The sequence below is a fragment of the Oryctolagus cuniculus genome, chromosome X (assembly GCF_051225735.1).
Source record: "Oryctolagus cuniculus isolate XC-2025 breed Fujian yellow rabbit chromosome X, ASM5122573v1, whole genome shotgun sequence".
NCBI classification, from domain to species: Eukaryota; Metazoa; Chordata; class Mammalia; order Lagomorpha; family Leporidae; genus Oryctolagus; species Oryctolagus cuniculus.
Genome location: NC_142888.1, coordinates 18,958,366 through 18,980,299, shown reverse-complemented (window position 1 = coordinate 18,980,299; position 21,934 = coordinate 18,958,366). Strand labels below are relative to the sequence as shown.

The following is a 21,934-nucleotide window of genomic DNA, read 5'->3' as shown; positions in this document are numbered from 1 at the left end:
CACTCTGCTGTGTCAGGTTGGATTTTTAGTAGTGAAACAAATAGACAAATATATTTCAACATTCTACGTTCTCATTGAGGAGACTGATTAAAAATTAGATTAATTAGATTATGCAATATGTTGAATAGTACATACTAATGAGAATAACAGAACAGCTAAGGGGAAAGAAAATGAGTAAGTGTAAGTTTGATTGGGACATGAAATTTTAGAGGGCAAGGAAGGACTCGCTGATACTGTGATTTTTGAATAAAGACTCAAGGGAAGTGGAGGAGAGAGCTGTGTTTATGTCTGGGAGAAGAGAATTCCAGGCAAAGGGAACAACTAAATGCAAATACAGAAACTATCTAGCCTGGTTGGGAAACATGAAGAGAAAGGCAAGGACTAAAATGAGAGTGTTAGTGGAGAGGCCAGACCACGGTGCTTCTGCAGATCATAGTTAAATGATTAATTTCCACATCCCAGATAGCAGAGATTGTGGAAGGTGCATGCCATGAAATGCACTGTAACAGATTCCTCTGGCAGCTCTACTGAGCATAGATGACTAAAGCCAATGGTGGGATTAGGGGAGCAGTTAGAGGACTATCACAATAGTCCTTGAAAGATAAAAATGGAAGTCTGGACCTGCATGATGGCAGTGGAAATAGTGAAAAGTGGTCACTTTCTGAATATATATTCAACTAATGGTTGTGTGAGAGTGCCAGAGTCTTCAAGGATGACTCCAAGGATTTTCATCTGAGGAACTGCAAGTTTGTAGTCGTTGATTATTGCGTGAAGGAGAACTGCAAGATAAAAGCATGGGATGTGGAGAATCAGATGGCGATGCCTGCAAGAAGCTCAGTTTTGGACACTTGAAGCTTGTGATTGTTGAAAGAAGATAATGAGTGGGCAGATGAATCTAGAGCCTGAAATTGAGGGGAAGACTGGAGAAGGCTTGGAAACTTGGTGGTTACTCACAAGTGGCTGGTTTTCCAACACATACAATTGAAGGAGATTAACACATTTTTGTTATCGGATAAAATAGAATAGATTCTTTATTTTCCTCAGGTTTTTTTTTTTTTCTCCAGCTTTACTAAGACATCATTGACAAATAAAAATTATGTATACATGTATCGGGGTTTTCAAAAATTCACAGAGTATGCATATTCTGAAAAAAAAAGCCTGCATGGATTTCAATATTTTTAAACAAACAAACAAACAAAAAAAAAAACAAAACAAAACAAAAAACAAACAAACAAAAAAAAAACCAGGGTCGACGCCACGGCTCACTTGGTTAATCCTCTGCCTGCGGTGCTGGCATCCCATATGGGTGCTGGGTTCTAGTCCCGGTTGCTCCTCTTCCAGTCCCGCTCTCTGCTGTGGCCCGGGAGGGCAGTGGAGGATGGCCCAAGTGTTTGGGCCCTGCACCCGCATGGGAGACCAGGAGGAAGCACCTGGCTCCTGGCTTCAGATCGCGCCGGCTGTAGCGGCCATTTGGGGGGTGAACCAATGGAAGGAAAACCTTTCTCTCTGTCTCTCTCTCTCTCTCACTATCTAACTCTGCCTGTCAAAAAAAAAAATATTCTTGTATTTCAGGTATACAACATTCAGGATTGTCAATTTGACTCTAAATGAGAGATGTTATTGAGGAGGAATGAGGAGTAATGATCAATTCCTAAGGACCACAGGAATGGGTTGTCATTCAAAATGTAGAATTAAAGTGAATTTCAGAGAACATTCCAGATTGATTTCTCTCTCTCTCTCTCTCTCTGTGTGTGTGTGTGTGTGTGTGTGTGTATGCGTATGTTTCAGGCCAGACCTATTTGATTGGAATAGTGTGGTTTGCCAACAGTCAGCCACACAACGACTGGAACATGCATTCAACATCGCCAAATGTCAACTAGGCATAGAGAAGCTACTCGATCCTGAAGGTTGGTATGGTCACCATTTTTAGTATAATTTAATGTTTGCTTTTTTGTCTCAGACTTGATATTTCTACAAACTAAGCACAAATATAAAACTATGCATCTTATGTTTTCCCATACTCTATAAATACTTAAAATGTTCTTTTTGTAATGTGTTATGCATTGTCCTACTTGATTTTCATTCTCAAAAGTGTAAAAAGGCCTGTAGAATATAGATGCCTTGTAAATGAACCATACTATATTTGGAGTAGGTTGGCTCCTAATAATTATAAAATGTTAGCATTTTGCTTATTCTACCAAGATTTGATTCTATCAAGAGGTTTGATAGATGAGTCAGGCATAACTAATTAACTTATCTTGCTGATTTCATTCATGTACTCTATAAAAGGCAACATGGCTTACTATTTAAATCAGAAAATCTATTCTTGGCCCTGCCTCTGTTATAATTTGCCGCTCTGCAGAAGTCCTCCATTGAATAATTATTTTCTGTTTCTTTAGTTAACAGGCAGCATTGTGTTGATATTGTTATATTACACTTAAGCAATTCAAAACACATGGAATAGGGGGTTAATGGCATCCTGACCCGTGCTCTTCTTGCAGCCTATAAGCTGCTTCTCTGATGTGATGACTTCTTTAGAATTGCAGGCTCTGTTCTTACTCTCATGAGGTTTTACTGAAGAATAGTCAGTGGACTTTACATTTGTGACATAGTAGGAACTGATAGGTGGGTAGAAGGTGCATTATAACAGAAACTGATAATTCCAGGGTCTGTGGAATATTAAATAAATCTGGGACCAGAGATGTTTGAGTGGTGGCAATAGGTCCTGTCAGGAAAAGCTCAGCAATAATGCAGAAGTTAGTCTTTTACTGGTGAATTTATTATCAACCAGATCTAGTCCTTATTGAAGAGCCAGAAAGCTGATTGACTCAGCTCAGTAAGTAGATCCTAATCAAGGGCAAAGGAGGATAACTTTAAACAAACTCAAAATTGAGGTTAAACAAATTCAAAAGATAATTTAAAATGAGACATTTATCATAAGAATAAGAATAAGGATACTTGTATATAATTGACTAGCCTACAGATGGTCCCTTCCATATGACTGTTCATTCGATGATTTTTTTCCACTTTACAATGGTGCAAAAGCAATACACATTCAGTAGAAATTGTCCTTTGAATGTTGAATTTGAATCTTTTCCAGGCTAGCACTGTACAGTCTGATCCGTCTCCCGATGTTAGACTGACCACACAGCTCGCAGTCAGCCTTGTGGTCACTGCAAGAAACCACCCACAGAGTATGCTGTGCTGCTGAGATAGTGTTCCCCATAGATTAGATGTAATAAATGCATGCTCAATTATAATATTTTCAATTTATGATGAATTTATTTGTATATAGCACCATCAAAACATGAGGAGCTTATCGTTGCTCTTGGTAAGCAAATGTACTTAGGAAGGAATATTATAACAACACAAGTATGTGTTTGTAAGGTTGGGATCAGATTAAGTTCATTAGAAAATTTCTTTTGTTTTGGAGAATGTATATCTGAGCACTGAGTGCTGTAATCTCTTCTGGTTGCTTCTTCTCATAAGTGATAACATCACTCCAGTCCCAGTTTTATATCTACAGGGATATATACATATCACACTTCACTATTAACTCGTACTACTGATTCACATGTTTGCTCCTTCTCCGTGAGGTAGAGAGCACAAATGTGAAAATATGAATTCCAGTTATTGAATGGAAGAGCTGCAGTGTGTGGATGTGCATGAGAAGTCTGTTAATATGTTTCTTTCTGTTAATGTTTCTTCTTTGCATTAAATTCACATATGGCAGTCAGTGAATATGTCTTGGGATATATGCCCTAGTTATTCTTGTGTGTGCCCTATCTTTTCATAAAATAGCAAGAATGGGTGTACAATATATTTTTCTCTTAAGTGGTAAAATAGATTGACTTCTAAGTCCTCCTTTGAGTCAGTAGAATAGGGATAACTTGATGGGCATCTACATCATAATCAGAAAGTAAATTGATGAACCTGTAATCAGAAACAGGCAATTATATTAACAACATATTTTATAACATAAAAGAATCTCATAGGCCTAGCTCTGTATGCTCTCCTAAATGGACAATATATGTCAAATTTACATCATTATAACCTATAGGAATCGTATTATAAAATCTTAAACTAGAACAAAGTCAATAAAGTATTGTATGAGGTACAGCGGATTAATAGCAATCCAAACCCTATGTAAGGGTTCACTTTCCACTGAAATCTTAGATTTGGAAACACCTTGTATTTGTTAGACTCCCTTCCAATTTAAGCAGCATTCTGTCTCATAAAAAGGTTTATTAAAGTTTACTTGGGTTTTATTAAGATGAGGATTCACCATAAATTTGTTATGTTTTTTCAACATCTGATAGTGCTTGTCAGTACGCTAAAGAAAGACACAAATAAGCATTTAAGAATTATTTTTCTGTTTTTCCCTCACAGATAAATACATTCTTTAAAAACTTAAAATGTATTAAAATATAGTAAAAATAACAAGAATTAACTAAATCATCATGTGCTTTATTTAATGATTTGTTAGCTGCAAAAGATAGAATGCCATCTCTTAGAATCTCAGATTTATGACTTTCTCTTCAGTGGATCAAATGAGGATGTTTGTGGATTTCTTTGATACCCAGTATGGTAATTGCCATTGAGAAGTCCATATTTTTATTTATCTTTAGCTCATACATGATGATGTCAGCTATTCTCCAAGGCAATTTTCATTTCATGTACATTACGCCTCTTAGGAGGTTAATGAAACATTTGGAGAGATTTTTATGATTAGGGGATTAAAGGTATATTTGGCTTATAAAATACTTGTCAAATCATGTATTTAGATCTTAAACATATATTTTATTGAATAGGTTGATTTGTGAATTAAAAAGACATTGAAATATTGGAGATTTTCACATCTTAGATATAAAAAGTTTGGTGTGTTTTTTAGCTTTAACTGATATTCTGAGGCCTGAGGTTTTGTTTTAAGTGAAATTGCCTTTTAAAACAAGTAACAGTTGGCATTAGCATAAGCAATTTCAGGAGCTGTTTTTAATGTTTTTAAATGTTAACATATGCAAAAAATAAGTACATCTAAGGTAAAATTATTTAATATTTTATACATCTTTTTGCTTCTGGATATAAAAGTCATCTACTTCAAAATATATCCTATTGTGAATCAGACAATTCACTTCCTGTCATTATTTCTATACAAAACGTATAGTGTACATGTGTTGTGGATTTTATACATGCTGTTTGCTTCTGCGACTTTCGTACAAATTGGTTTGTTTGCCAATCCATAAAAACTCCCTATATTAACAGAATGCCTTGTCAGCTTTTCTGTGAAAAACAAAGTGAAGATATTCTCTTTAAAGGAATCAAAAAATCAGGGATAAAACATCAGGCCTGTTCCAGATTATTTTTGGCATATTACTGTAGAAAGCATTTCCATTCGGGATATGCAATCCAAAATGAAAATGCTGGTACTTGTTTACCAGGATAACTTTAGAATGAAAAATGAATGATGACAGTCAAATGTGACTAACAAAGAAGGAACACTAGGACTTGGAAGAAATTTTTGTATCCTCAAAATGACATTTACAAACCAATTAGGGTTTGGTTTTAATCCACTTCATTTTGACTTCATGAGAATGGCGACACAGATTCTATTTTCTGCTTGGCTAATCATTACAATATTCTTCGTTGTTTTTAGAGTCGTCTTTTCCAAGAATTAGCTCTGCTGATTTTAAAGTTTTACTCCTGAAGTGAATGGTCTCAGACTTAATTTTGCATGTATGCAAATTTTTGGTCTTCAAAAATTATTCCAGGAAAATACACAGCGTTTGTTATAACAAAGAAGAATGTAGTTTAGGCCTCTTGTTGTATCTCTGATATCAATTGTTTTAGCAATGACTATTTTTTGTTGTTGTTGTTCAGCAATCACATTTGCATACTGTAAGGATAAGAAATGTTAATCACTAGTTTACACAAGTTAAAAATGAGGAACTAAAAGCATAACAACTTTGGAGAAATTCTTATGAACGTAGACACTCACTTCATATGATTTAAATTGATTTTTTTCGAGAACCCATTGTAGGATACCTTTGTTTTCAGATATTGTAATGAGACTGGAATCTATGAGGGTATTGAAAAACTTCATGGAAGATGCCTATTAATAAAAAACATACATGATTTTTAAAGTTTTATACTAAAATGTATTTACCTTTTAATTCCATATTTCCATGAGCTTTTTATAGTTCCCGTGTATTGATATTATGCTAAGTATAGCTAAATTTCAAATAGAAATTGTTTCTGTACAAACTACAGGCTCTAAAGAGCCAAACTTTTTTTTCTTTTTTCCATATATTTCTAAAAAGATTTTCATGGCATTTATGTAAATAAAAATGGCCATTGTCTTTTTGATAGCAAAGTAACCTAAACAAATTTATATATACACACACACATATATATATAATTTTGTACCTTTTTGAAATATTGATATTGATTTATATCACTGACTGTGGTAGATTCTGTGGAGATACTACAAGTTGTAATTTTCTAAACCTTAACTTTGAGTTTTTTTGGAAGAACAATTTTTATTCTATTAATCTGCTATGGAATAGAAAGTACTACCATCTGCTTATGCAGATATGGTAATAGCAAAATCATATTCCTCTTGTATTAGGAGAAAAGTTTTTTCAGTTTCTTTTTTTAAAGAAGCATTACTATTTGATACTTAAACTGAATTATAGCATTTAATAGTGTTTAATGTAATAAAAATGAAAATATTCATTTAATTTTGAACTTTAGTGGACTATAGTTGAAATGAAAAAAAATAGAAATGGCCTTATTATATTAACAAAGGAAAGGGGCATATAAGTATATTTAGTAATTTAGTATTGCCATCTCATTTGCTCAATATATATTTAGTACAACCTTTTAGCAAAAAACTTGGAGAAAAACTATATTAAATAATTTAAATATAAAATTTGACTGTCATTGCTTGGGCCAAGTCTATCATGTATTCATAATAAGGCTTTAGAAAACCTGATGGTCATTGTAGAAACCCAGGGAACTATGGTGAACATTCCTAGCCTGCATATCATTGGAGCAAGTGTACTTATTAGAATACCCTTGATTATTTTTATTCTTTATCCTGTAGTTTATTTTTTTACACTTCTCTTATCCATGGCCAGACACATTGCATAACTAACCTTGACTATCCACTGACACTTTAATATACTTTAATGCATTAAGTTAAAAAAAAGCTATACCAAAGTATCTGTAGGCATCCTCACAGCCCTCGTTGCTAATACAGAAAATAAATCTGGAGAGGAAAATAAAATGAGGTAATAGTTTAAACATTAAATTAATATATGATAAAATAAATAAATTTTACACATGAGCACAGTTACCAATAATATAATACAAATATGACTATAAAAATGAAAATATATATTATATTAATGCTGTGATACAGGTGGTTATATTAAAATTATGATATTAATATGGCAGTCTCTTATTGCCTGGTAGGTAACTTTTAAATTGCTTGTCATAACAAAAAACAAATAAAGATCCTACCACATATTTCCCAGAATATGGAAGTATGGAAATCTGGAAAAGGGGTGGGGCTTAGTGGGTAAAGCCACCACGTACGGTGCCAATATCCCATATAGCCACTGGTTCGAGTCTCGGCTGCTCCACTTCCAATCCAGCTCTCTGCTATGGCCTAGGAAAGCAGTAGAAATGGCCCAAGTCCCTGGGCCCCTGTGTGCGTGTGGCAGCACAGCTCTGGCTGTTGCAGCCAATTGGGGAGTGAAACAATGGATGGAAGACCTCTCTCTATCTCTGCCTCTCCTTCTCTTTCTGTGTAATTCTGACTTCAAATAAATAAATCTTAAAAAAAAAAAAACAAATAAATGAAAAAGGGTATGTGTGTGTGTATGTGTCCATCCATGTGTGTGAGAGAATGAGAATTTTTATTTATTTATTTATTTATTTTTTTATTTTTTTTTTTTGACAGGCAGAGTGGACAGTGAGAGAGAGAGACAGAGAGAAAGGTCTTCCTTTGCCGTTGGTTCACCCTCCAATGGCTGCCGCGGCCGGCGCGCTGCGGACGGCGCACCGCGCTGATCCGATGGCAGGAGCCAGGTACTTATCCTGGTCTCTCATGGGGTGCAGGGCCCAAGCACTTGGGCCATCCTCCACTGCACTCCCTGGCCACAGCAGAGAGCTGGCCTGGAAGAGGGGCAACCGGGACAGAATCCGGCGCCCTGACCGGGACTAGAACCCGGTGTGCCAGTGCCGCAAGGTGGAGGATTAGCCTAGTGAGCCGCGGCGCCGGCCGAATGAGAATTTTTGATGCCATGTCTTCCACATTATTCTCAGTTGAGACAATATAGAAAACCTGAATAATTTCAGGTCAGTTTGAACCAATCACTAATAAGTGGAAGCTATTTTTTCCTGTTTATCTGTTTTAGTTATTTGGATTACTGATTGGATGTTACTGTCACAAATTCATCCACTTAGACAACAAGGAGACTTGCAAAACACTAAATTCAATTCCTGTGTGGCTTGAATTTACTCCTTATATAAAAATTGCTTATTTTCTTATCATCTTTCATGTATTTATGATTTATCACATTTAGTCTTCATAGAAAACAAATGGCTAATTTATATTTCTTGTCCCTCCTGGGAGCTGATTTGTTAAAATATAATGAATATGCTGAGTCAAGCAATGGAGTTTTTTTTTAATGGATTGGGGAATTTAAATAATGAATTCTAATCCTGTGATTTAAAATTTCCACTGTGGATGAGGTCTTATACCAAATTTGCTCAGAAAACTTTCATTCAACAAAGTTTCTTTTTATTTGAGAAGCAGAGAGACAGAGACAGAGAGCTTCCACCCACTGGTTCACTCCCGAAATGCCATCAGTAGGGGCCCGGGGATGGGGTGGGGGGGATGAGGCAGGTGTCCAGAACTCCATCCATGTCTCCCATGTGGGTGAGAGGAAATCAATAACGAGCCATCACCACTGCTTCCCAGGGGCTGCCTTAGCAGAAGCTGAGTCAGGAGCCAGAAGTGGGCACTTTTCCAATAAGGACTTGGGTATCTTGACCATTAGGCCAAAGGCTACCCAGCTTCTGCCCACTACCTGGTAATGTTTGCATAAAATCCTTGTCTATATAACTGGAAATGTTTTCTCAATGACTTTACTAGGATTTTTTTTAGCAACTTTTTTTAAGTGCAGGAAATAAAACATCCTAGGCCCTTGTAATCTAAATAAATGATATTTTAATTAATGATGTGACATTTACAAGTTATTTCAAGAATGGGAAATACAGCCACTGAGATTGGCTGAATGACAAAGATATTTTCTGGATGATGTAAAAGTTATATCATCACAAGGAGTTTAATGAAACTGTTAAGGGAAATATATTAGAAAAATTGCATTGATCCTTTATTGTTGATTTTCATTTTGAAGGTATTAATGAGATATTAGTGTGCATGAATCATTAAAGTGTTCCACAGTTGATATCTATATTTTATGCAAAAACACTGTAAATATTTAAGTAACGGTAGAAAGTGAGCATAAAATGGCATAAACAACTTAAATTTTCTATGTGATTTTAATGAAGTCAGTGTTAAAGTTTGAAAGTAAAGCATCTGTTGCTGATAGTTGGAATATTTTTATTCATTTCATTATCTTCAAAAATAGTATTCACTGTGTTGGATAAGCAATTATAAGAGATACCACAGAACCTACAAGTGAGTATCTGAAAGCGTTAAACCTGAATATTGGGAAAATAAGAATTAGGTTGGTATATGTTTTCTAATAAAATGGTCTATATACAAATGCACAGGTTGTTTAACAGCTGGAACATGAAATATAAAATGTGTTGGTTTACGGCAATATATGGGTAAAATCGAGGCCAGTATTATGGTGCAGCAAATTAAGCTGTGAGTATGGGGATGCCAGCATCCCATATCCAAAGTGCCAGTTTTAATCCCAGTTACTCCAAGTCTGAGCCAGCTCTCTGTGAATGCCCTGGGAAGCAGCGGATGATGGCTCAAGTACTTGGGTCCCCGCTGCCAATATGGAAGAGAGGGATGGAGTTCCTGGACCCTGGCTTTCGCCTGCCCAGCCCTGGCTGTTGCAGGCATTTGAGGAGGGAACCAGCAGATGGTAGTTCTCTCTCTGTGTGTCACTCTGCCTTTCAAATAAATAAGCAAATCCTTCAATATCTTGGTAAAATAATAACAAACTGGGGTCTTGGTTGATGCCATGCCATTTACTTCTTATAGCAGAGTAATTTAATTCTCATAACAGTAGGATTTATTTTTTCCTTGTAGGAAAAAGCCAGGAACTTTAGAGTTGCTTGTGATTATATTTAAAAACAATAAACTATATTCTCAGATTTGTTGTCTCCCTGGGAAACTTATGGTATTAATGGATCGTATGATATCCACTTAACAGATAAGGAAACATATAGCTATCAAATGATTAGGAATTTTATGGATTATTAAAATTTAATGGGTGGTTGAAACAGTTTAATTTTAGAAACAATTATTCTGTAATATTCTTGTGAAATATTATTTCAATATCACTGAATAAACTTTTTCTTCAAATGAAAGCACAGTTTTCTCTAATAAGATTTTTCTAATTCAGCATTAGTAGTATAAACTTAAATATGCAAATTTCCTTTTAGTAAAAGTACACTAAAATTTAAGTTGACAAATCATGTTTTAGGTAATTCACATATTTAATTAGATTTCTGGAATGTAATAATTCCAGAAAAATTTATCCTTTTTTAGCTGAAAAAAATTAGGTTTGTAGAGCTTTATTAAGATCAGCCAGTTAATAGATAACTGGGCTAGAGTCAAGTCCAAGTGTGTCTCTTCTTGTTATTAAACCTCCTGGGGAGTTTTATGAAAACATTGGGATTGCTGATATTCTGATAACTTCATTCATTTTAGGTGCGGCTCTTTCACCAGAAATTTTTCAAAGCTCATCAAGTTAGACTATCATGTAGCTCAGGTAAAAATAACTATACTAGAACAATTGTTTCCGTAAGATATGACTTTTCAGAGAATAAAACCCAGAATCTCTCGCCCCAAGGTTTGTTCAAACCTCTAGCATTTTTTTTTTTCTCACAAAGTGACTAAGCAGCTGATCTGATCTTCAATTACTGGAGCATTGCTTATTGCTAACAGCCCTGTCGTTAATGAGAAATGGTTCATCCACCAGATAAAATAGAAATAGACTAGCTGTCACGTAAGACTGGCCACCAAAACATTCTCGTTAGGATTAAAGGACTTGCTTTATCTCCTGTCTGTGCAGCTCTCATCTCTCTCACTTCCTTTTCCTTCTTGTTTGTTGCCTCCCCCCCACACACCTTCTTCCTCTCTCCTTCCCTCCCTCCATTCCTTCATCTGCTTATTACTTCGCAGAGTGCTTGTCATACAACAGTGCTGTCACTCACACACTGATCCTACAAGTTAGGGTCCAAGAGAGAGGAGCTATGTAAAGAGGTGGTAGCTTACTCTTTGTTCTTTATGCTTGTTTTTGTCTGTCTTTGTCACTTTGGTCCAATTAATATCACTTGTCCTGTCATAAAACTTTTCATGATGTCTTTCTCAGCCCATAAAAATATCTTTCATTATCACAGTTAATAAAGAGCTCTTATTCTGGAAGAATTTTTAATAGCAAAGGGATAATAAAGGAAAAAAGAGAAATAAAATAAAAACTGGAAGTAAAAGAAATGTTTTCAGAGTACAAGCTTGTGAATGGCAAACTTGTGTCAAATAAGCAAATGACTTAAGTAACTTCATGCTCTCTAATGTTAATGCCATAAACAGGTGGATTTTAATTACTATCTATTTGCCCAATATTAATTTTGCTACACATCCATACTTCAGTGAGATATATGACATTTAGCAGCAGGATATGATGGAGTAATGAGATATTCTGGCTATTTTCTGTCATGTTTGAAGTTCTGCATTAGGACAGACGCATGAACTAACTCGTTCAGAAGTTGTAAATCAGCACATGTGCACATACATGTGCACCCCCGCCCCTCACCTGCCCCAGTTCTGAGCAATGCATTTTAAAAAGTTAAATTCCACACAGTTGATCACCTCTAACATGAGAAAAAGCTCTTTAAACTGTTTTTAAGTCAACATTTACAAGAGAAATTGGCTTATACTACGCCTTGGGTTCTTCACCTATTTTTCAGAGCCTTAGAAAAGCGGCTTCTCCATCAACATAACATATATTGCCAATAAAATATATAAGAGAGGGCACTTATAAAACTCAGGAAACTGTTTAGAAGGAACTGTTGTTTTATTAGCCTTCTGCTCTTTAGTGGCTGAGGCCATCCTGGGACTGCTTAAAAGATAATATAATTTCTCCTCTAAACACATGGATGAATTCAATGTGTTTTTCTGTTTCTCATGAATCAAACATTGCATTGACATTAAAGACTTAAATCAGGAATCTTTGTAATAATAAGTCTATATCTTCAATATTTTAAAATTGGTAAATTAAACAGCTTTAAACATGGTTAAAATGAAGTATTAAAGCTACTTGTAATAAAACAATCCATGAATGTATAGACTCAAAATTACAGGTTATTTCAGATGTAATATACTGGAAGTTATATCTGAATTTAAACTGTGACAGAAATTATGCAGTGTTCAGGATCAGTATCATATTTATCAAAAAAAGTTTACTGTAACAAATATCTTCCTAGAGATACCTTCTAGTTTGCCCAACACCATCACGTTGTGTCATCGTCAATTCACCCAATTGCTTAAAGCAGATACCTGCAAATCATCCTTGATTCCCCAGTTCCAACTTCCCTACAATTTCAGTGCTTTGCGATGCCCTATGAGGAATAATTTCAAAATATATATTGCTAAGTATTTCATGCCTCTTCATTTTTACAGTTACCGCCATGGTTCAAGTGATTCCCATCTCTCATGACCGTAGGATGTGCCAACTAACTGCTGGGTCCACTTTTATCCTGTGTCTACCTCCATTCCCATTTTTACCCAGTTAGCCAGAATAATATTTGCACGATTCAAGGCTTAAGTACTTGCTGTTCCAACTGGCTGGAATGCTTTTCTTTCACTCTGCACTTCACACTTGAGCCCAAAAACTTTTTTATTTAACCAACAAATTATTTAACAACAAATTTCTCTGGTTCCAGATAAATATTCAACCCATTTAGTCTTTTGTGTTAATTTGTCCTTAAATTATAGTCTGTAAACTGGGCTTCAGTTCTCTTTTAATTTGATATTCTGGTGATACCTGATCATGATATCTAATGCATATAAAAGCTACCTTTTTATTACTAGCTATTAGTGGGAAGCGTGGCTGAAGAAATAATCTGTATTATATTTAACCTACCTTACCAAATGGTAGTTTTTCTACTTTTCTTGAGAATTTATTCAAATTTGTTTTTGTTCATTAAAAAATTACCATGTTGCTATTTAATATTGAAGTGCGACTAGGACTGCAAAAGAGACAATAATAAATTCCTTTCTTTTCTGGGAGCCCATACATGGATACTGAGAGTACTAAGATATCAACCAAGATATCTGGCTGCTCTTTGAGGAGAATGCTGTGATTTTGTGGAATAAAGAGAAAGTACAGTAGACGTTTAGTTTTATTTCTCTCAAGGGTGATCGAGGTGTTCTATACCCACATCTTAAGATCTTTGGTAGTTGTTCTCCTTGCATTTAAACTAGTTTGCTCTCTGAGATAAAGAGCTGTTCTGGCTTACAGCGTGTGTGCAAGTGCACACATACTCCTATGCAGATTTTCAGCACATGGGGAAATAGAATAAGGGAAATAAAGCAGGTACAGGCCTGACCTTTGGTTGTATGAGAAAGGACTGACATATTCGAAAGCACTAGGAAGGAAAGGGGAACACTGGAGTAGGTAGGGCAATAGAATGCCACAAATCACTCTATCTGTTTAATTATTTAATTAATATTTAGTACAAATGATATTCAAGGTATGTTTGAGTTTTGTGTTATAATGCAATAATATAACATTATTACAGTAGAGTGATATGTAATGGAGCATGTTTTTCTTCAAATTCTGTTCTATTATTTTTTAAATACTATTTAGTTCAATATTAAGAGCAGCAAGAATATTGCTCTTTTTCTTGTTTCACTTTGATTGTATTTGATATTAAATACAATTTTAAACTACTAAATCTTCAAGAAAGAATTATTTTTTACTTATATTCTGGTTGAATTTGTTCCTGTCTTATCACAGTATTGTAGGTAGTTTTGGATTTGTCCAGGCCTCTAATTGAGGGTGACTTCCTTGTGTACAGGAGTCTTTCTTGCTCATAGCTGAATTCCAAGAGCCTAACACAGTGCCTATTTTCTTTTTTTCCTGGTAAATGCACATTTTTTGCAGGCATATATTTTAAATTAGTAGATTACGTGAAAGTATGAAGACCATTAATAGGTGGGGAAATCAATCAGGACTCTGAAGTTCTGAACAAAAAAGCTATTATCAGGCCAATAGTTTAAATCAACTGATTAACATGGGAATCTACATTAAAAAACAATTATTATTGGTATTGTTATTTGTTATTCATCTCATATTTTCTTGCTTATTGGCTTTTTTTTTGTCTAAGCTAAAAAGGGGTCTTTCTGATCTTTATTTAAATAAAGGAATATGGTGATTATGATTTTTAAAGTTATACTATTTTTAAAGATGCATGTATTTATTTGAAAGGCAGTGACACAAATACACAAACACGGAGAGAGAGAGAGAGAAAGGGAGACAGGCAGGCCAGGGCTGGAGCAGCTGGGACACAAACTGATGCCCAAATGGGATGCTGATGCCACAGGTGGTGTCTTAACATACTACGCCACAGCGCTAACCTCCAAAGTCAGAATTTTTTAAAACTAACACTTGTCCTTAGTAGCAATCCTGATGAATAACCTCTATCCTAACAAACAATACTGTGTTATAAAAATATTTTTACCCTGAATGAAAGTTGGAGAATTTTAAAAATCCACTTTAGCCTCCTGTGTGATTTTGAAATTACAGGACTTTGTGGAAATATTACAAAACATTCAACAATCCCTACAACTGTGTTAAATACCATGACCTCTACTAATCCTGTTTTTACAAAAATCCACTGAAAACCCAGCTACCAAGGATGTGTCAGAAATAGTTCAACTTGAAGGAACTTTGGCTGTGGCTGGTCAGGGGTCAGATACTGAGACAGAATCCCAGCTTCAACTGCGCAGCCAGTGAGGTTACTCAGCTCCCAGAGTTATTGCCCCATCTCCAAATGGCTAAGTAATGGTAGTGCCATGTAAACATTTAGTGTTTTTTCCAGTAGGTAATAAGTCCTTGGAAAGAATAGCCAGTAACTCTGATATTTTAAAAGGGAAATGTTTTGTTTTTGTCTAGGATAATAGATACTGAAACTTCCAATACATATAATTCCAAATATATACATTGTTAACAGACAGCATGCAAAGTTAGTTACTGCAAAACAAGAAAATCAATCTTCAGTAATATCCGTATCACACTCAGCTCCATTCACACACTTGGTGTAGATTATTTACCACTATTGGATCATAGGCCTTCTGTTGTATCAGATTGCCTGGGTGTGTGATTAGAAACATTCCTTTTCTCTCATTCCATCTGCATTATAGTCTGGACAATATCCTCTGTGACCTAGCTCACAACTGGGTCCAGATGGAAGCAAAACCACTTACAATCTTGGTACAGGAAATGCCATAAAATCAATATTTTGTATTAGAGAGGGGACATAAGAGACTCCCCTGATATTAAACCAGGTTTAGGCACTTTGCATTGAAAGCTTCACTGTTTATTTTTTCAATACCCCCCCAAAAGATGTTGCGAAACATCTTTGTCCTAAGCTAAGTAAGAACAGTAAAGAATAATTCTACTTCAAAAGGTAATTTTAAAATCCAAGCTCTTTTGCTAAATAGTTACTTGAGTATATAAATAATTTATGACACACTTTTAAAACATCACAAAAATGGTAATATGCAACAAATAACACTTTGGTGCAGCTACCAAGAAATGTGGATGGAAAAGCGTGATAGCAAATTAATATAAATATTGTGCATTATTGTGTCTGAGCAATATGCTTCTCTCTTTCCATCAAGTAATGATGTCCTTGTGTGGACTTAATAATAAAAGGGAAGGAATAGGGTGAATTTTCACTTGAAACTCAGTTTCTTAGAATTGTGTGAACTCCTGTGCCACCTATATTAAAGGAATGATAATTCAGTCAGCTTAAAATGGTCATTTTAATTTAGTGAAATTTATTGCAATAACCATTTAACAATATAATTTGTTTCTGAATAGATATTTGAAAACTATAAGGAACTATGCCTTTTTTTTATGTCTACAGGTTTAAACACCTCTAAGGTTGTTTAGAATAACGGCTCCTCGAACTGTCTAAAACCTACTTGTGATTGTGTTACATAACACGACAATGGAGAATTAAGGTTACAGATGAAACTAAGGCTGTTAATTAGCTGGCCTTAAAATAGGGAGATTATCCAGCATTATATAAATGGGCCCAATGTGCTCACATGGATGAGTGATGCATTTTGAGAGACTAGGCCTGTTGTCACTTGCTTTGGAGATGGAGGAAGAAAGCCACAAAAACCAAGGGATACAGGAGGCCTCTCAGTGCTGGAAAAGACAACCAAACTGATTCTTCTTCAATATTTTGGAGGTAAAAAGTACTCAACCCTGCTGACACTTGAGTTTTGTCTGAGACTCATGTCATAACCTACTCAATGGTCAGATAAAAAATTGTATTAATCCATTACATTCTTGGGACTATAAGGTTTTCTTCTGAGTAAGTGTGTGGCTTTCCTGGCTTATAATATTACCCACTGAGCTTTGGGGCCAGCTGTACTCTCCTCATTGGTAACAGTTCAGCAGTGCTCATTTTGGCAGGATTCTGTACATAAGTCACCAAGGGAGAAACTGTTCCCTTGATCCTTGAAAAAAATCCTTATTACTTTTGCAATGAGCTGCTATTTTTAAGACTTATTTATTTATTTGAAAGACCTTCAGAGTGAGGGGGAAACACACACACACACATACACACATGCACACAGGAAATCTACGTGCTGGCTCACTCCACAAATGGCTGCAATAACCCTTGCTGGGCCAGGCTGAAGTAGCAGGGGCTACTTGTGCTTGGGTCATCTTCTGCTGCCTTCCCAAGCACATTAGTAGAGAGCTGGATCGGAAGTGGGGGTAGCCTGCACATGAACTGCCACCCATAGGTGGCAGCTTAACCTGCTACAACATCAGCATTTTGAAGGCTGTTTAACAGTAGGCATCCTTATACTCTTCAGGGGAAAGTGTCTGCCAAACTACTTAACTGCTGCTGGTGATGTGATGCTTTCAGCTCAATCCTCAGATGACTGGAGGAGCAGAGTCTGAGGTAGATCAGGAGCTAGTGAGTTGCAGCTGATCTGTGACCTGAGAGCCCACAGCCATCATTCCTCCCATACGTCCAAATCTTTGTCCTCAGTGTCATGAGTGGCTGCACAGCCTGGCCTTTCAGGTATTTGACACAGGGCTAGGTCTTCCTGAGAGCATTTTAAAATAGACCTTCCCAGAGCTCTGGCAAGACTTTTCATGCCTTGCAAATGTAAAAATTGTTAGAGCCTGTCACTCTGTTGGTGAAGACCCCACGGAAGTCTCATCTTTCACGGAGAAAAGCCCACGACCTCCAGTGACCCACAATGCATTGCATTACTTGGCCCTGCTGCCATTGTCTCACCTCTTGCTAATGTGTCTCTTCTCCCTTCTGCTCCAGCCATGCCCATAAGCCTATCTCCTTTCAGAATTGTTTGTGAGATCGTTTCTTATATGGTTAAAAGTGTGCACTCATCTATGTGTGTATAGGAATGTGCATGCTCACACACACACACACACATACATGCTCAACACTCAAAGCTGAGGAACAATATGCACAGGGCATAAGGATGTCTAAGTCTGTAATTCAGAAACAAAAGCTAAAATAATACTAATCTGTTCAAAGTAACTATATCATCATTATGACAGACTTTTCCTTAACTATGCAAAATATTTCCGCTTGAACATTCACATTTCCAAAGGAATGTCTTGGTTTTTGTATTTATGTATCTAAATTCTAACTGGAAAGTTAAAACTTTGATCATAAAGGGACAATCTGTTCCAAAGTTTAAGATGTCTCCATTATCTTTGGAGAGCATCTTTACTAAAGTTCTGAATTCAGTGTTATTTTTAGTGATTCAAATCTCATTTCAAAGGAAATACCATTTTCTCAAAATTAATGAAAAAATAATAGTAGGAAGGAGAGTAAGAATACATGAAATGTATTTAATTCTGACCATAAACAATTATAAGCATTCCTATTTATTTGAAGGTGATATTTGTGACATTGATTCCACACTTAAAGTATGTATTTTGATAAAATTATAACATGTTGGGCACTACCCTTCTTATGTTAAGCACATCTTCCTATGAATTTCCCAACTAAAATTCAACTTAACTAGTCTAGTCTGTAGCCCTTGATATAAGATTCTGACCTGGATACAATAATAATTTTGCAAAATCAAGTGACCTAGAAATCAAGCTAATCCTTTCAGCATTCGATTTTAATTGGGAAAGTCTAATTACTCAGATAATTGTGTGGCTGTTGCTTACTTTTAATCACTGTAAAAATTAAAAAAAGAAAAGACAGAAATTTATGCTGCTCTATATTCCTCATGTCCTATAAAACTGGAAACGTTTTTTATGACCTCTTTAGAGGTTCATTCACTTTACAGTGGATAAAATACAATCCAGTGTTTTTCTAATGTCAGACTACTTTTGTCTGACTTTTTATAACCATAAAGCATCATTTTCATGCACATATTTTTGGTTGGATGAATTTATATACTTTGATGATTATATATTTCAAAAAATCAGATATTTAACCTGAAGTTACATAAACAGGAAAGTTTAGGGAACAGTTTCTCATTATGCTTGAAACACTTTTTTCTGTATTAATAAATACACTACCTCAAGAATTACTCTGTGAGAATGAATCTAGATGAACTTCAAATGTGCTTGGAATTCGTATTTTAGTGTAATTTGCTGTGGACTTAAGTAGCTTTGAAGGAGGAACCGTGTCTTAGCCATTGTTTTATTTCTTCCAGAGCTTAGTCCTATGAATTGTATAAGGCAGTATTCAGTGAATGTTTATTACATTATTCAGATGTTTTAATAATTTCTTCCCAGTAAAATTGAGCAGACAGCTAGTTTTTGTTACAACCCTGGACCCCTTGCCCACTAGCAGGCCATTTCTCGGAAGGAATTTCAGACATCCTACTTTTTACATCCTTATGCCTTCTGCATATTTTTGCTCAGTTTGGGTATTGAAATGTGTATGTCTGTATGTTTGTGCATGTGTCTTTCTTATGGTTGCTTAAGCTTAATTCGACCTTCCTATGTTCCTACCCATTTCATATTTTTCCACTAATAAGAATAGGAGGGGAAATCTTCAAAAAGTTTGTAGAAATGCATATTTTGAAAATCTGTGAATAGGTCTCAAACTTTTTTGGTACCAAAATAAATGTATCTATTAATTCCATTTTCCACAAACTTTTTGAGACATTGTTATATATTTCCTTGAACCCAGGATGGGCCAGATATCAGAATATCACCAATTTCAAAGTCCAGTGAAAACTGAGACACAGAGAGGTAATAAGGAAAGAATGAAACTCTAAATAAGAACACAAGTCACATGTAGGGATATGGATGGATTCTAGGAATAGAGCAGACACAGACTTTTAAAAAGCAAGATGTTCAGCAAGTATGATGTTAAAAACTAAGAAATACAACTCCTGAGACAGTGGGAGAGAGAGAGAGAGAGAGGCTGTCTGTCAGCTAGTCCCCAAATGCCTTTAATAACAGAGCTGGGCCAGATCGCATCCATGCTGTAGATACTCAGATTCCTGTAAGTGGCACAATCCCATTTAGCTGAGTTGTCACCTCTGTCTCTCAGCAAATGCCTTAACAGGAAGCAGAAACTGACGGCAGAGCCAGGGCTCAAACCTAGGCACTCCAATAAAAGATGGATATGTCCCAGCCTGCGTCTTACCCTCTAGGTGGGCTAAAGTCGCCATACTTGAGGATTTTGAAGAACATAAGATATCCAGGAAGGAAGGGATAATGGAAAGGAAGTAGGAAGTATGGAAGGGGTGGAGGAAGAATTGGAAAGAAAATAGACCTTATGGAACTATCGGATGCTTCTGTCACTGAGCACAAACACCAAGTTTGCAGGAAGCTCTAGTTGTAATTTATGAATGAATATTGTAGAAACAACCACAACATCCTCCAGCTAATGTATTGATGACTGAAAGCTAAGCTTGTGATATTTACTACTGAGTAAGAAGGGACAGCACCTTCACATAATCTCCATGGCCTTTCCAAAGAGGAGTGTTGGGGGGCGGTACTGCTAGTGCTTTACAGGCTGAGCCTGGTAGTGCCAATCCTATTCTTCACAGTGACTGGCCAGAACTGTTTAACCAGATGAGTTGCTTTCACAGTCTATGGTGTTATCTTGGAACATAGAAATCTGAACAAGTTGCTAGGAAGCTTTGTGTGAGCCTAAACAGTTAGGCTGTGTTGCACTTGTGATATTTCTCTTCCAAAGATGGTTGTCCTAGACATCACAGGAAGTTATGCTGGACCCTCGTACACCTTGACGTAGGGTGCTCTTTTGGGTCTGAGTTCTTAGATCATTCTCCATTAACTCTTTAGGATCCGGGTGTCATTTAGGGGGTGATAAATTATTTCACATGCATAGCAAGAAATTCTGTGCTCAGACATGACTGTCCACATAAAATACCTAGCAGCCTGTGAGAGTTCAAAATATGGGCTCTAGAGCTGCACTGACTCTCTCCACATCCCGGATCCACTGCTTACGAGCAGTATAACCTTGAACGATCTAGGAAATGTGTTCTTCTGTTTTCCATTTGTGAAATAGTTAAAAATGAATGGGTTGATGCAGGTGACTACTTTTACTAGTATGGTACATAGTGAAAGCTAACTGTTGTTAATCATGCTATTGCTGATTTTTAAATGACATTTATATTTCTTTCAATGAAATTGCTGTTTCCCTCCCTCCCTTGTAAAAGTAGGAAGTAAAGGTTAGGAGATGGAGTTGTATAATTTATTTCTATTAATAATAACTTATATTAAATTAGTAGTTGGGCCAATAGGCCATAAAAAGGAAATCTATCTTGTGGGATATAAGTGAATATAGTAGAATATGTCATCAATTAAAAATGGCATTAAAAAATGAAGCAAAGACCTATTTAAATGACCTCAGGGAGGAATTGGAAACGTTTTCAGCAGTATCTGCTTTAGGGAAGAGCTTGTGATTTACCTTAGCAAATTACAAATGGCCAACCAATGCCCTCATCAGTTAGACCCTGACAGCCTACTCTCCTACTCCTCTTTTCTAATTCTGTCTTCTAGACTACTTCCAGGGGATTTTCTCCTACTAACCTCAGCACTGCGTATGACGTAGTGAGAGGATTATTTGAATTACTGGCTTAGTCAAGGCCTACTAGGACTGTAGATAAATATATTGGTATTCTCGCAGCCATTAGATTCATTCCACATCTAGGATATGTGGGGAGCAGCTCGGACTAGACTAAGTTACTGGAATTAAGACTTATTCTATGCATCTGCTCTCCCACAATAAGGCGCTGGGAGAGGAGAAAACAGCTTCTACCCAGCTGCCTCCAGTTCAGCCAATAAACAGCAGGACCTGCTCCTGATTGGAGGAGAGCAGCATACTCGGCGTGTGGGCAGCCGAGTTGGGATTGGTGGGAGAGGACTATAAAGGAGGAGAGAGACGGCATGCACCGGGAACATCTAAGGGGAACATCTATCTGAGGGAACACCTGTGCAGCCCCCGAGAG

General features: G+C 36.2%; 1 protein-coding gene across 15 annotated transcripts in view; it reads left to right on the top strand.

The window, feature by feature from the left end:
* Positions 1 to 21,934, top strand: part of DMD (dystrophin) — a 2,249,390-nt gene that overhangs the window by 542,879 nt on the left and 1,684,577 nt on the right. For all 15 annotated transcript variants that reach the window (XM_070067426.2, XM_051827673.3, XM_070067427.2 and 12 more), the window contains one exon: positions 1,789 to 1,907. In XM_070067426.2, coding sequence (XP_069923527.2) covers positions 1,789 to 1,907 — 119 coding nt within the window. The remainder of the gene's footprint in view (positions 1 to 1,788; positions 1,908 to 21,934) is intronic.